This window comes from Lutra lutra, chromosome 4, assembly GCF_902655055.1.
Source record: "Lutra lutra chromosome 4, mLutLut1.2, whole genome shotgun sequence".
NCBI lineage: Eukaryota > Metazoa > Chordata > Mammalia > Carnivora > Mustelidae > Lutra > Lutra lutra.
This window is the reverse complement of record NC_062281.1, coordinates 165,823,982-165,841,273: the sequence shown is the minus strand read 5'-3', so window position 1 is coordinate 165,841,273 and position 17,292 is coordinate 165,823,982. Positions and strand designations below refer to the sequence as shown.

Genomic DNA, 17,292 nt, shown 5'->3' with positions numbered 1-17,292 from the left:
TCCAATATAGCTCCCTCTGACAAACCTGTTTGAAGTGAAACCAACTCACTTAGCGTACCCACTACTACAGCCTGTTTTCATTACGTTATGATACACACTCACGCCTCACCAATTCACGTTCCTTTTTTTTTTTCATACCTCTATTCAAAACCCATCTCCTAAAACACGGTTTGGAAAACCTCTGTAAAAAGCCAGAGAGTAAATAATTTCAGTTTTATGGGACACACAGTTTCTGTTGCAACAACTCCACCACTCCAGCATGAAAGAAGCCATAGGTAACACATTAACAATAAACAAGGCTTTGTTCCAAAACACCTTTATTTACAAAACAGGCAGCCAACAGGATTTGACCCACGAGTCACAGTTTGTTAATCCCTGATATAGAGGAATTCTTCCCTAAATTCTGCTTGGGTATGACCATCCCTCTGTTCTACTTCAAGCATGTACCAAATTTATTCACAAGCTTCTAAGTATCTGTATGTGGTCAGTCTCCTACTAAGATTGGTGTACACATCCTTTAAGGAGAGCTAGTCTTGAATTCTTTAAATGAATGTATCTAAGCCTAGGAGTAACGTGGGGCATTAAGGACACAAAGACAAAGTCCTAGCCTGTGCTCACAAAGAACTCATAAATTAGTACGACAGATAGCAATTCAAATAGAAAATCATAACATAATGTGATTTTTGCTCTCACAGAGATTTCCTATACAAAGTGCTCTGGGAAAACAGAAAGGAATAATTAACTATATTTGGGGAAGTGAGGAAAGCTTCGCAGAGATGAAGTTGAGCTAGGACTGTCAGAAGAAAGATAAATAGACATTTTAAGCAAAGGGAATATAGTACAAAGGTACTAAGACATGAAAATGGACAGCATATTTGGACAACAGCCAGCAGTTTATTATAGATAGGAAAGCATAGGGTAAGCTATAAAGATCAAGGGAGATGAGAACAGAAAAGTAGGTAAGCTGCGAATAAAGAGCCTCATTTGCCACACCAAGACAATGGTATATTATATATTGAGGCACTTCGTATCATCTCAAAGATTATGTTCCATATCAAGATCTGACATTAATATTTTATATCCATAAAGGGATTTTAGCATTTTTAACAGACTTTTACATAATTTCCAATGTTCATACAGCTGCCATATTTAATACTTACATGCCTTCTAAATTCTGATACTGATCATCAACTTGTGATACAGTGAGAAGAAAAAGATTTAAAGGCAAAAGATCTAGAATTAAATTGCACAGCCCATAGTACATGATTCTGAGTAAGTCTCTTAACCCCTCATTGCTGCCATAAAACAGGAATAGCAAACAGTACATACACCACAAGACTACTGTAAAAACGAGGTAAGACAATTATGTGAAGAGTACTTCGCAACCTATAAAGAGCTGTATAAACGACACTCAAGATTTGTTAAAATTGCAGGGTTAAGTTGGCATGAGACGGTGAGATTCTTTTATTCATTCTAATCGCTTTTTCTGACACAGATTCATATACAACCTAATAGAGGAAGATTCTCTATTTCTATTACATATAAATACAGGTTCTGACCTTTTCGAGGATCCGATTTTTGCATGGTACCATCAGCTATATCAAAGAAGAAAGCGTTCCTCCTTAGCAAGATGGAGAAATCTGGAAGCAAAAGACAGAAAAAATTAGAAACGTGAACTACTGTAGATCAAAGAAGACTGCAGTGAAATTAGGCTTTTATCAGAGGAAGCCAACAGTCTGGACACCCAAACGGGGTTCCCAAGGGCAGCGATTCAGGTAAGTTTTCGATTTCCAGGATCCTTCCCTCAGTTTTGTGGGTTCAGAACACTGATTCTGTTAAAAACAGAATATATTCTTGAGGGTAGTTCTACAGATCATCAAACAATGATGGATAAATAAGAATGTTAACTTACTAATTTATTGTGAGAAATGTAACAGTCACGTGACGTAAAACACTATCTGCTGAAAACTACAAAATACTGCTGAAAGAAATTTAAAAAGACATAAATGGAAAAGACATTCTGTGCTCATGAATTGGAAGACTAACACTGTTAAGGGGACAATACTACCCAAAGAGATTTACAGACTCAATGCAATCCCTCTCAAAATCCCAATGATGTCTTTTGCAGAAATATAAAAAGTCATCCTAAAATTCATATGGAATTTCAAAGGACCCCAAATAGCTTAGACAATCTTGAAAATCAAGTCTAAAGTTGGAAGATTCACATTTCCTGATTTCAAAACTTACTACAAAGCTAGAGTAATTAGAGCAGTGTTGTACTGGCTTTTAAGGACAGACACACACCCTAATGGAACAGAATTGAGGGCCCAGAAATAAACCCTACTATATATGGTCAGATGATTTTTGGGAAAGGTGCCAAGACCATTCATGGGAAAAGGATATTCTTTTCAACAAGTAATGTTGGGAAAACTGAATACCCATATGCAAAAGAATGAAGTTGAACTTTTACCTTATACTATATACAAAAATTAATTCAAAATGCATCAAAGACCTAAACACAAGAGCTAAGATTATAAAACTCTTACAAGAAAACACAAAGGACATCTTCATGACACTGGATTTGACAATGATTCTTGCATATAACATCTAAACCACAGGCAATGAAAGAAAAACAGATAAATTAGATTTCATCAAAATGAAAAACATTTGTGTATCAGAGGACACTATCTGAGTGTGAAAGACAACCTATACAGAGTAGGAGAAAATACTGCCAAATTATATATCCAACAAGGGATTAATATCTAGAATATATATTGGAAATTCTAATATCTAGAATATCTAGAATATATAAATATATCTAGAATATATATCTAGAATATATAAAGAACTCCAACAATTCAACAACAAAAAACCCTCAAACAACTCAATTAAAAAACAGGCAAGGGACCTGAATAGACATTTCTCTGTTTATCTATACAGATACCAATAAGCACACGAAAAGCTACTCAGGATCATTAATCAATAACAGAAATGCAATCAACATGAGAATGAGACACCACACCCATTCAAATAGCTATCATAAAAAAAGAAAACAAACAAAAAAAATAACAAGTGTTGCCATGATGTGAAGAAATTAGAATCCTTGCGAACAGGTAGTAGGAACGAGAAGTGATGCAGCTGCTGTGGATATTCTCAAAATCATAAACATAAAATTACCATATGATCCAGCAACTCCACTCCTGGGTATATATCCAAAAGAACCGAAAGCAGGGACTAAAACAGATACTTATACACTAATTTTCATGGCAACATCATTCATAATAGCCAAAGGAGAGGAACAATCCGAGTGTCTATCAGTAATTGAATGGATAAATAAATGTCCTTTATACACACAATAGAATATTTATTCCATAAAAAGGATATAATTCTGATACTTGCTACAACAGAGACACATCTTGAAAACATTACTCTAAATGAAATAAGCCAAACACAAAAGGACAAATATTGTATGATTCCACTTATACTCGGTAACTAGAATAAGCAAACTCAAGAGATGGAAATTAAAAGTACTAGGGGCAGGGCGGAGGAGGGAATGGAGAGTTATGATTTAATAGGTACAGAGTTTCTGCTTGGGATGATGAAAAAGTTCTGGAGATAATAGTAAGGCTACGCAACACTGTAAATGTACTTAATGCCTTTAAGTGGTTAAAATGGTAAATTTTATATTACATATATTTTACCACCAAAAAAAAAAAAGAAAGAAAGAAAAGAACAGGTAACAGGTGGGTCTGCATCACAGTCCCATTCAACCATCTCACAAGAGAAACAGACAAAGTTTCACAGGGATTTAAAAGAAACTAAGTTCTGGAGTTATAACATTCTCTTTCCTGAGTAATCCTAGATGAAACCAGCTATCAATTTTCTCTACGATGTCCCATTCTGCAGGCTTCCAAGCTATCCTCTGATAAATACATCCTTTCTTTGGATAACATTATTATCTATATAAAGCATGTGGTAGAGATGGGCTTTGAGTCTGAATACCAATTCTGTCACTAGCTTTGTAAACTTAGACAAGTTACTAAATGTCTCTGAGCCACAGTTCCTGTATCTTTTTTTTTTTTAAGATTTTATTTATTTATCAGAGAAAGAGCACAAGCAGGGGGAGCGGCAGGCAGAGGGAGAAGCAGCCCCTTTTTGAGCAAGGAGCCTGATGTGGGACTTGATCCCAGGATCCTGGGATCATGACCTGCAAGCGATGTTGGTCGGGGGAAGCCTGATCCTGGCAGCTGTTGCGATACTAGAATTGTTGGGTTCTTTAAATCGAGTAATGAAGGTAGAAGTGGGCTAGGGGCAACATGGATGAACCCCACAAACAAAATTTTGAGTGGAGGGAAGCAGACATGAAAGAGTACATGAGGTAAATTTTGTTTATATGAAGTTCCAAACAAGCAAAACTGTTCTACAATGACAAAAGTCAAGACAGTGTTTACTCATGGGTGGAGTGGTGACTGGGAGAGGACACAAAGGAGTGCTTCTTTGGGTGCTGGTAACAATGTCTTTCTTGGTTTAGAGACACATTGTAAAAGCTCATTGAGCTTTGTACTTAGGATTTGTGCACTTTTCAGTATGTTATACTTTATTACAAAGTCATTTTTAAAGTGCATAGTACAGAAACTAGCACGTAGTTGATTCCCTTCCCCTATCATGGTTTCATAAGTTAACAGTATGAAAGTCTATTTAACAAAACGATTCTAGCCTCTTTTCTTTGTAACCTCTCAGTTTCTTTTTTTCTGGTACGGTTCTCTGTCTCCTGGTCCCAGTCTTATACCTGGGCATGTTTAATAAACATATATGGTGGTAATCCCAACTGGTATACCTGAAAGAGTTCAGATCAGTCAGATAAGGTAAAATTCAATGTCCTACCGCTGATTTAGGAGTAAATCAGCAATACGAATTCTGATTTGGTGTTATTCTCTGACGATTACTTGATTTGATATTTTGCTTTTTAAGTGGCGATTAAGTGATTTTTAAATTTTGCCTGATTTCAGATCAGCTTCATTATTGAGTTTTTTAATGGTGGAACATTGGACCTATTCTCTTATTTCTGGCACTTTTAATACACACCAGTTTTAGTATAGTAGGCTTTGAAATAGTAATGGTCACACCCTGTGACACCTCATATATTTTGCTTGGGTTCTCATCACTGAAAGAGAACCGTAGGTATTGTTTTTACCTTATTGCTTTGTACTACAAGTATAAAAACAGAACTTAGGTAGTTGGAAATTTATGCAAGGTCCTGTTATAAAAAAACTTAGACTTGTTGAAAAGCCAATTAAAAAAAACTCATTTATTTTTTTCTAATATAGGCAGTGTGTGGGATATAAAATAAGCCTATGACAGTCTCTGTTCTCAGGGAGGATAGATTTCCTGTAGGAGAGATTTGTGATCAAGGCAGAAAATGAATTTTTCTACATTTACTTTTGGTCTTTTGGATGTTGTTGCTTTTGGAGAGAAGACTTGGACTTGGACTTTGAAAGAGAAGGTTTCTGACAGAGATACTAGGAAGGCCTTTAATCCACAGAGAGCTGTGGTGGTGATTCTGTGAATGCCAGTGAAGCGAAGAGGACCTGGCCGACGTTGTTAGGGATTAGTACTGTGACAAAAAGCTAAGGAGGTGGGAGGAGAACCCCCTACCTATCACATACTTACTTATATCCATTCATTAAAATAGATAATGCTATTCAACGCTCACAAACCCTTTGGAGTAGACACTATTATTCCCACATTAAAGATGCAGAAACTGGGGAGCCTGGGTGGCTCAGTCAGTTAAACATCTGCCTTTGGCTCAGGGGGGCAGAGACAAGCGGGGACCTCGGGCGACCACTGACACGGTGGCTGGGAGCGCGCACCGCCTGTGGGAAGCTGCAGTGCTCAGTGGAGATTGCAGCGGGGAAGTCTGTGTGTTCTGATTTCAAGCTTTACTCCCATTTAGTTTAAAAAAAAAAAAGCTGAGATTCTGACGTTAACTGAGAGAGATTAATTAAGGCATTCAAGGTCACATAGCTACTAAATAGAAAGGCTAAAATTAAAGACTGTCTAATTTGAAAGTCCATGCTCTTTCTGGTTCCATTATGCTTGCTAACTGTATTTTAAAACAACAAAAAATTAATCCCTTTCCTGGTTTATGTGTGGAGGCTTGGCAAACAGTCAAAGACCATGCAAATTAAGAAAGTATTGTCAGCAGGAGGAAAGAGTTACCTAGTGCAATGGCTTTTAAAACTTTTATGACTGTGACCCATAGACTCGACACCAGACATTTATATACAATAATACGCAGTCCTGAAAACCTTGCACTTTGTAAAAATTATGCACTAAAAATGGTCTTGGGGGAAAAACAGAGTTAGGAATAGACTAAAAAGCTTATGGAACTTTGTATTCTTTACACACACACACACACACACACACACACACACACACACCCCCATAAGGATCTGGGTCATTAAGAAAAGGTTAAATTAGGCTCAACAAACTAAATTAAAAAGAAGGGCAGCACAATTCATTTTAGAGTAATTTCCAACTAAAACGATTCTTAAAAATAAAGATTTAATGTATAATCGAACAAACCTGTAGTTACCCAGAACATTAAGCTTCTAAGAGTGACTTATTTCCCCAAGGTTTCCTGGAGTGAAGATTTGAATGCATGTCACCATCTGCGGACAAGAACCACTTAATAAAAGCTTTTCATGGTGACAGAATTAAAATCTGAGGTCAGCCTCATATGGCTTTGGGGACCAGTAAGACTATTAACCCATTTACCACCTTTTATCTGTTCAGACTGCCCAAGCAGACCTTTGAAAAATGTCTATGCTACCAGGTACCAGAGATCTCAAGATCAACTTAGAACCAAGTTAGTAAAATTAGAATCTAATAAGATGGAGTCCTGTATAGAAAACTACCTCCTCAGACATAGAGCCCTGAGAGTAAATTAAATCCTCACCTGCTTAAGTCACTACGACAGGTACATAAAGTAATTTGGGCTCATCGACAGAGTGGCATCTAGAAACCATTCTATAAATCCCCCCAAGTCTCGGGTTCTTAGCCTAAAAGAAGTGAGTTATGACTCCCTGGCATTATCCAGGGTCCTGCATGAATCTTAACAGAATTACAAACTTGGGGTAATTATGGTTTCTTTATAAGAAGAAACTGAGCTGCAACTTAGGCCTAAACTTGGGCTAGTTCATTCCAGGTCACCAAAGAGTCATTTCCTCAGGGCTTCAAATTCTTCTCCAGAAAACTAGGAGGTGAGAACTCTATAGTACATTTCTAGGCAGGTCCCATGTTTACTAGAAACAAGCTGCATGCCTGTTTCCTCATCATACACCTCCACAAGTGTCTGATTTTATGGCTTCATGGAAAATCCCACTGTTATTGAAATATGGGAACTTTATCAAGTGATATCAGTTGTCTTCTTGCAAGCTACTCAGGCAATTGCCCTGACACCTATTTCTGGTTAGGAGTCTTTGAGACTACCTCCTTCTTCTCTGCATCAGGCAGGCCAGAGACGACCAAGAGGCTTCCAGTGAAATGTGTCCCGTGTGAGTCTGAAACAGTACAGCAATCTCAAGAAAAGGCTCTCTTCTCTAGAAGATGACTGAGAGGGCATGGATAATATTTGAGATGTGGTATTAAGCTTAGGCATATCATAGATTTTTTTCATATCATAAATTTTTAAAAATTATTTGAGTATGATGAAGAATATACGCATTCCAAACAGCAAAGGCAGAAGAGTGGTGCCATTTGCTAAGTCATTCCATATTTACTAGGAACCTTCTTTATGCTAACAAATCAGAAAACCTTTCTACAGAATCAGAGAGCCAGCAGGAACCAAGAGGCATGAGAAGAAAAAAATTTATGTCCAGTTTCACTTCAGAGATAAGTTTCTGCTTGCTTAGCTTTTTGAGTGTTTTTTTTGTTTTGTTTTGTTTTGTTTTTTTAAATCCTGGAAATTTAGCTTTGGGGACACAAGATGCTTTTCTCAACTTCCTCATCTTTTGACCCAGCAATTCATTCCTTAATTAAGATCTACTTTAATTTTTCTTCATTCTAAGTCTCTGGGGTTCACTGGGCCAGGATTTGTGGTGGATTTTATTTCAGAGAACAATTTTATATGGTGATAATAGTTCAGAGAACCCCAGAAATTTATTTCATCAAAATCACTGACAGATGTAAAGCCTGCACAACACTCTAATACAGGGCAGTGATTCGTTACTTTTTTTTTCCCATTCTGACACATCTGAAGAATACAAAACGCTATCAGTGACAGCAGCTCATTAAACACACTGGTTTTCCAGAACAGGGTAGGACAGCGGACTTATCTGATGGAGAGAGAAGCTCCATGGGATGAAGGTGTTTTGGAATCTCCAAGGGTATTGGTGTAATTAGGAAAAGCACCTCCCTCAGTCCACATGCTTCTTCTACCACCCTCCCACCTCTGACAGAGAGTCTAGAGCAGTGTCGCCCAAAAGAAACATAATTCAAGGGGAGCCTGGGTGGTTCATGTGGCTAAGAGTCGAACTCTTGATTTTGGCTCAGGTCATAATGTCAGGGTTGTGAGATCAAGCCCCACACTGGGCTCCACACTCAGTGTGGAGCCTGTTTAAGATTCTCTTTCTCCTTGGGGTGCCTGGGTGGCTCAGTGGGTTAGGCCTCTGCCTTTGGCTCAGGTCATAGTCTCAGGGTTCTGGGATTGAGCCCCGCATTGGGATCTCTGCTCTGCAAGGAGCCTGCTTCTGCCTCTCTCTCTGCCTTCCTCTCTGCCTATTTGTGATCTCTTTCTCTGTCAAATAAATAAATAAAATCTTAAAAAAAAAAAAGATTCTCTTTCTTCCTCTCCCTCTCCCCACCACACTCCCTCACTTTCTCTCTCAAGAAAAAAAAAATTACATGTAGTTAAGATTAATTAAAATTTACAGTTCAGTATTTTAGTTCACTAACCACATGGCTATATGTTAGACCATCCATATCTAGAGGAAATAAATTATAAATTTAAATAGTAAGTACTTGGGCGCCTGGGTGGCTCAGTGGGTTAAGTCACTGCCTTCAGCTCAGGTCATGATCTCAGGGTCCTGGGATCAAGTCCCACATCGGGCTCTCTGCTCAGCAGGGAGCCTGCTTCCCTCTCTCTCTCTCTGCCTGCCTCTCTGTCTACTTGTGATCTCTCTCTCTCAAATAAATAAATAAAATCTTTAAAAAAAATAAATAAATAGTAAGTACTTAATGTGTTCTAACCACTTTACTTGCATTAAGTTGTTCAATTCTCACAGCCCAGTAAGGCAGGTACTATTATTTTATTTAGTATTTTATTAATTTATTTATTGAGAGAAAGCACGTGAGCAGGAGGTAGGGGGAGAGGGAGAGAGAGAATCTCAAACAGGCTCTGCACTCAGCTCATGCTGGATTTGATCCCATGACCCTGAGATCATGACCTGAGCCAAAATCAAGAGTTAGATGCTTAACCAACTGAGCCACCCAGGCACCCCAGGTGGGTACTATTATTATATCTATATGAAGATATAGAGAAAATCCATACAGGGAGCTGTCTTAGAATTTGCCCAAAATTACACAGTTAGTAAATGATGGAGCTGGGATTCAGAGCAAGGTAAATTGGCTGATCTCTTGCCTCTGAGGTTTGGGGGTTTTTCCAGGAAAAGTAGACTAGTATGCCCTAGGAATAAACAATCTTCTGCCTCTGGTTAGAGGCTCCCAGCACTGGGTGATTTTCTCCATCAGATGGCCCTATCCTGGTTATTTGTTAAGTTAGATAATGTCCCTCCCCTCCTTAAAATCTTCCAAAGGTTCCCATAGCTCTTACAATTAAATCCAAGTCCTTTATCACCCTTACCCACTCATCCTCCATGATCTGACCCCTCCTCTCCTACAGCCCTCGTCATTCCCGCGCTCCAGCCATGCTTCCTTTTTTCCTCCAGATGCAGGCCAAACTCCTCACTACCTGAGGCCCCTGCACTGCTGAGAATGTTCCACCCCATATTCATATGGCTCACTTCTTATCATTTGGGTCCCAGCTTAAATATCCCCTCTCCAGAGCACCCTTTCCTGACCACTCTATCTAAAGTAGTCACCCAGATGCCCTCTATGATACTGCTCTGAGTTCTGCCCAACAGTTAGCATCATGTACAGTCGTCCTTGGAATGGTGCCTATACAGAAGAGGCACTCAGTAAGTATTTTTGAATGAAATGAATGAGTCCTAATCATTAAGGAAAAAAAAAAGGCATATAATTTTAAGATTACATAAGCAGAACATGGTGACTACTTTCTGAATTTAAAAAATATGTGGGTGATTTGTAAGTAGAACTTACAGGTGATTTATGAGAGTTTAAGACAAATCTCTCAAAATGGAACAAAACAAGCTGGGTCCTTCGGTACTATAAGTCAGCCTCAAATCTGACAGGATCATTACAAACAAGTAATGAGAGGCTGAAAGGAGTTGAGAGACATAATTGTGAATACAACTTAGCTTTTCAAAGACTTTTCTGAATACAGTCCTCATAGCTCATTAAGGAAATCCATCTAACACTTGGCAGCACTGGAAAATAGGTAAAAGTACCATCAGAGCATCAGAAACTTTGAGGAGTTTCTATCATATATAATCTAAATACAGCTGCATACTGGAGAAAATCAATCAATGCTGAGAGCCTATAACCAACACAGGTAAAGGGTATTTCCTGGCAGGGCACACTAAATAGACCAACTGTCCTGCGAAAAAGCCCACGCTTTAAAACAAAATGTGGGAGTTTGATGGGAAGTGCTGAGATACCCGAACTCTATAGACCTGCGCAGGCACCCCACTCCATGCAAAAAAGCTTCTAGAGGCACTAAATGCATGCTATTGTTTCTAACAAATTTTTAAAGATACTTTCAAAGGGAAAGAGACAACAAGGAGGACTTCAAAGAGCCTACTCTAAATCAGACACTGAGAAAAAGATGAACAAAAGGCATTCTCTAGAAAATGCCATGGGACTATGTAAGGTTGGAAACGATAATGTAGGAGCACAAATAGTACAGAGAGATTCAAATAACAAATAACTAAATAAAATTCTTCACAGGGGCAAAACAATATAAATAAGAAAACTGTAATTTAATTAAAAATATCTGAAATGTATTTGCACTCCTGGCTTCCAAATTAGTTAAAATACCTCTTTTAAAAAACCTCCTTCAGAAAAGTCCTAAAGAATCACCAGAGAAACGTGGTGGGTTGGAGGGACAGATAAATAGATATGTGACATTTACAAGTAATGGCAAAATTTAGGTGGTGGACATGAGGCTTTTCATTGCAAAACCTTTCTGATTTTGTTGTATGTTTGAAATTTTTCCTAAGTAAAAATAAACTTGAAAATATCCCAAAGAAACTGCTGTCTCAAAGCTTAACAGCAGGCAATAGTGAAAAGATGGGTAATGTAATGGAAGGAATGAATGTTGTTTTTTTAGCACTCTTACATATAATGATCATTCGTCACAACAAACCTGAGAGGTACATGACATTATCTCCATTACACACACTACACACACACACACATACACACACACACACACAAACACCCGAGGCTCAAAGAGTACTTTAACAAAGTTATTTGGATTATCCGTGAATATCAAAATATACACATATGCTTAAAAACCTACCTAAAATCTTAATCGATCCCTTATCATTTATTTTCCACAGGTTTCCAAGAAAGTGACCTTTGCTTGGAGAAGCACTTTACAAATAGTGAGAACACATAAAATGTTTTACTTTATAAAACAATACTTCTTACAATGTATTATATAAAATATAAATGACTTCTAGTTTCAAAATCCTTTTTAATGTTCAATGCTAACTGACTCACATATTATCTTCTTTGTATTAAAGTCATTTGTAAATATCTTTTGGAGTCCTTTTAATGCTATAATTTCCTCGAAATTAGGATCCATATCTGATTCATTTCTACATTCTTTGTAATAGCATCTTGTATTAGATACAAGTAGTTAGTGAATGTTTACCTATGGAAAGGAAGTAAACATGATCTTCATAATAGATATACACAGTAGCTAGGACACCTGTTCACATATTAAATACTTGAAGAAACAGAAGCAGAGTAAACTCTGATGCTATTTCTTCGTGAAAAAGCTCACTTGTTGAACTAGGGCTCCAGTCTTTTCCTATTGCACCACTGACTCAAAAAGGACATTAAGCCTGATTCTCCAACTCAGAGTCTGGCAGAGTATCCAAAGGAAAAAGCTTTAGGTATGTTATTTTTTTAAATGCTCGAGAAATCCTGAAAGATGGATCCTAATGTAAATAAAAAGGTTTGTAAACCTCTTGATTTCTTTCTATTAGGAGAGTGATGAAAGAAAATGAAAATGCTTCTTGAAAATCCTAAACTTTGTTACAGGTTACCTAAAACTCAACAAAACCAGAAGCTGATATATAACAGCTAACATTCATACTTAGCTCTTCGCACCAATTCCACATATACAGGTTATTTCATATGATTTTCCATAATACTCAGTGAGAGATTTCTATAATTCTCATTTCACCGATGAGGAACTTTCAGAGCTGGGAAACTTAGTAAGTAGTTGAACTGGGATTTAAAACAACTTCAGTCATGCTCTTTGCAGTATCCTATGTTGTTATTTGCTTGCACGCAACTAGTCAATGGCCTTCTAAATGGTTTCTCTCTACTTCACTCTATCATATGTATGGCAACTGGAATAATCCTTCTAAAATAAAAATTCCATCATGTTGCTTCTCTGCTTAAAATCCTTTAATGGGGGTGCCTGGGTGGCTCAGTGGGTTAAACCTCTGCCTTCGGCTCAGGTCATGATCTCAGGGTCCTGGGATCGAGCCCTGATGTGAGAAGCAAGAAGCCTGCTTCTCCATCTCTCTCTGCCTGCCTCTCTGCCTACTGATCTCCCTCTGTCAAATAAATAAATAAAATCTTTAAAAAAAAATCCTTTAATGGATCCATGTAGCCTGTGGTATGAAATCTACCAAAGTCCTTGGCATTGCATACATTGCCCCTCAAAGCCAAAATTCTTTGAGATTTGACTACTTCTCTAGCCTCATCTACCCATCTTCTTTTCTTTAGCCTCTTTCCTTAACTTATTCTAAATGAGCTGTACTCCCTCAACTCATCTGTAAGTTCCTCTTCCCATAATGCACTCAACTTGTCAACTTAACTCATCCTTCAAAATTTAACTCAGAAATCAATGAATTTCCTCTTCCTCAGCCCTCTTAGCTCTTTTCCCTAGGTAATAATTTCCTATTCTATTCTATGTTTACATCTGGTTCATACTTACGGCATTTCAATACTGTATTACAATTATTTGTTTGCATACCTCTCCTGCTTGTTTGACAGCAAAGCCCTAAGGGATGTCTTGGTCATCTTTACTTCTTTACCCTTCCCTAGGGTCTAATACAGTGCCTGAAAGTAGCAGGCACCAGATACATATAAGTTTGTTGAGCTGAATTCAAATAAACTTACTTAGAAAGTTTAAAAGTGTTAAAACAGGATTTGGATTTTCCAAAATATAAATGTTTCAAAGGAAAAAAAGAGCCTAAAACTCTTTAATAGAATTGTGTATAACAATGGCAATTGCCCTGAAGGTCCCTGCTAGCACTCTGTGCCCCAGCTGGGCCTCCAGAAGGTTCATTACTTTCATATTATCACTGTGGCAATTTATTAATGAGCTCAACACTAGCAAGACAAATTGAAATGACAGCCCTGGCAACTAACATCTCTTATTTATCACTGGAGCTAGTCTCTCAGTAGCAGTGCCATGGATAAGCCTTCTTCAATGCAAAACAATTATAGAGTATCTTCTAAGAAACCTACAAACACTGTGATTGGTACTAAGGGGAATCCAAAAAAAGTATCGGTCCTTACTACCATAGGCAAAAAATGTTTCGGAAAAATAACTCAAAACTGAAAAACACAGATGCTCATTAGAGTGATGGTAAAGGAATCATTATGTAATTCATCACTTTAAAGGGTCAATTACCTATCCAAGGGTTAACTGAAACACCACTGGGGTTCCTCTTTCTCCACCCTGATGGAGGCAGTATGCATGAGAGCCAAGAACTGGTACTAGGCATTCTGGCAGAAGGCAGGTCTGTAAAACTAAAGCTACCACTCCTCCAAAAGTTTGAAGGCTTCTTAGTATCACAGCATTCCTACCAATGATTTAAAGTTGCTCTCCTGAGGCAGAACAAAGGCAAATCTTAAGCTATTAACATATAAAAATAAACTTTAAGTGCAACTAGACATAAATATGGTTTAAAAAGGAGAAGGAAATAGCAAGAAATCTTGTGGATACAGGCAGATACTACTCACTCACTGTCTTTCACTAATGACTATGATACCGCCAAGTAATGCCCCTGTTTTGGCTTCTTAACCTGCTACAACAGAGTACCACCAACTGGATGTAATAAACAAAGGAAATTTACTCTCTCACAGTTCTAGTGGCTAGATGTCTGAAATCAGGGTTTCGGCAGAGTCAATGCTCTCTCTGAACCTTGAAGGGGAAGATACCTTCCTGCCTCTTTCAGTTTCTGGTAGCCTCAGGAAACCAATAGATTTTGGTACTGATGGGAGTGGGGTGTTGCTCTAACAAATAGTTAAAAATGGGGAAGTGCCTTTGGAATTGGATAGTGGGTAGAGGCTTAATCTCAAAAACCTAGATTGCCCTGAAGAGATGTTTGGTATAAAAAGGAACCTTAAAGATGTTTCCGGTGAGGTATTGGAAGGAAACAATGAACACATTATTAGACACTGGAGAAAAAGCAATTCTTGTCATAAAGTGGCAGAAAACTTGTCTGAATTGTGTTTGGTCATTGGGTGAACTTGCATATTCAGCTGAAAAAATTTCCAAAGTGTTGAAGTCTGGCCTAGTTTCTCCGTGGTGCTTACAGTAAAATATGAGCAAAGATAAATTGAGGAATGAACTGTTAAGCAAGAAGGAATCAGCACTTGATGATTTGGAAAATTCGCTGCCTAACCAGACTACATGCTCTGGAAATAGGGCCAAGGGTGTGGCTGGACAATCGTTTGCCTGTGACTCATGGATACAGTCAACCATCTCAGAAGCTAGGAATAGAGATATGGTTATCCAGAAAGATTTGGAGCCTCTTGTCAGAAGGTCTGGATCCCCAAGAACGACATGAAAGACTGATGAGGTTTTTGAGAATTTCATACCAACAGAAGTGCTGTTGGTCTGGACTGAAGGGAACAAAGATGTAATAAAAGGAAGGAAGGGCAAAACCACACATGTAGAGGCCTGGACCAATGGGTCCCTCTAGGTGTAAAAGGGTGGAGGTGTCCTATCAGGCCAGAGCATCAAGTCACAGAGAATTCTCTCAGGCCTTGAGATGTTGTGAATTTGCTTTAGACTGGTGACCTTTTTATTCCCTCCATTTTCTCTTTGTAATGGAAATGTCTTTCCTATGCCTGTCCTTCCCTGTACCTTGGAAGCAGATAACTTGTATTCTAGGTTTCACAGGCCCACAGATGGAGAGTTTTGTGCCAGGATGGACCATACCACAGTCTCACCCATACTTGATTTAGAAAATGATACCTGAGGGGCGCCTGGGTGGCTCAGTGGGTTAAGCCGCTGCCTTCGGCTCAGGTCATGATCTCAGGGTCCTGGGATCGAGTCCCACATCGGGCTCTCTGCTCAGCAAGAAGCCTGCTTCCCTCTCTCTCTCTGCCTGCCTCTCCGTCTACTTGTGATCTCTCTCTGTCAAATAAATAAATAAAATCTTAAAAAAAAAAAAAAGAAAATGATACCTGAGACTTTCTGAGCTGATTATATTTAGGTGAGATTCTGGACTTAAGAGTTAATGCTAGAAATGGGTTATGATGTTGGGGGGATGTTGGAAGGAGATAAATGTATTCTACACAATGGAAGTTCATAAATTTTGGGGGGCCAGAGGGTGGATTGTTACGTGTTGAATTCACTATTCATCAAGTTATGGGTTGTGTTCACAAAAATTACGTACTCCTGGTACCTCTGAATGTGACCTTATTTGGAAAATGGTCTTTGTAGACATAGTCAAGCTAAATGAGGTCACAGGGTGAGCCTTCATCCAATCTGTCTGGTGTCCTGAGAAGAGGAAAACAGGTGAAGATAAACACAAACAGGGAGAACACCACAAGATGACAGGCAGAGACTGGAGTGATGCAGCTGCAGGCCAAGGAATGTCAAGGATTGACAGCCACCGCAAGCTCGGAAGAGATTCTACTCAGTCCCAGACAGAGCATGGCCCAGCTGACACCTTGATTTGAGAGTTCTGCCCTCCACACTGTGAGAGAATAAATTTCCATTGTTCTCAACCACGCATGTGTGGTACTTTGTTACAGCAGTCCTAGGAAACTAAAATACTCCTTAATACTAATATATATTCAAGAATTACTACGTACCAGGTACTGTGTTAAGTGCCTTAAACCTTGTGGGGAAAAGAAATAAAATAACTTTCCATTATACTTGTTCTAAACACTATACTAAATTTTCTCCCATGTACCATCTGTTGTATAATAATCTGCCTGACTTTGTCCCAGGTTCCTGGCATAGAGCTTCCAAAATCCTTGGAATTTTCCAAGTGACAGGAATATCTTTGTTATTCATAAGCCCCGTGGATCACACGAGTTTTTGCTAATAAGATGGCTCAGGATGGGGGCCAGTTGCGAGAAAGACCGATCACGGGGTTAGACGATTGGGGCTTTGGGTCAGCCCACCTTCAGGGCCTATCTAATAAAGCCCCAATCAATACTCTAGACACAGAAGCTCAGTGCAGCTTCCTAATTGGTAAACACATCAATGCGCCAGGAGGATGCCCTGATTCCATGGAGAGAAGACACGGAAGCTCTGTGTTTGGGACTCATCCAGACCGCACCCTATATGTCTCTCCATTTGGCTGTACCTGATTTGTATCATTTATAATACAACTATAATCGTAAATATGGCGGTTTCCTGAGTTCTGAGTCGTGCTAGTGAATTACTGAACCTGAGAGGGAGGTCATAGGAACCATCAGATTTGCAGCCAGTCAGTTAGAAGTGTAGATGGCCTGAGGACCTCATTGAGGCTGGCATGTGAAGTTGGGACAGTCTGTTTGGGAACCGTGTTCCCTTAAACCTGTGCAACCTGACACTAGCACTGGGTGGTTGGTGTCAGAATTGAATTGGATTATACCAGCCGGTGTCAGAAGAATTGGGTTAAAACAGAATACCATAATTGAGTTATGGTATTAACTGTGCCCCATACCTCTGTCATTGGGTTT

General features: G+C 38.8%; 1 protein-coding gene across 17 annotated transcripts in view; it reads right to left on the bottom strand.

Annotated features, from left to right (window-relative positions):
• The window catches only part of SCMH1 (Scm polycomb group protein homolog 1), a 174,321-nt gene that overhangs the window by 138,260 nt on the left and 18,769 nt on the right, over positions 1-17,292 (bottom strand). For 11 of the 17 annotated variants that reach the window (XR_007126414.1, XM_047723942.1, XM_047723936.1 and 8 more), the window contains one exon: positions 1,560-1,640. Coding sequence is in view for 8 of the 17 variants with exons in the window: in XM_047723942.1 (XP_047579898.1) it covers positions 1,560-1,584 (25 nt within the window). In the remaining 9 variants the exon portion in view is untranslated. Of the gene's footprint in view, positions 1-1,559; positions 1,643-17,292 lie in introns of those variants that run through there. The other 6 variants (XM_047723929.1, XM_047723937.1, XM_047723939.1 and 3 more) reach the window with 3 other exon arrangements.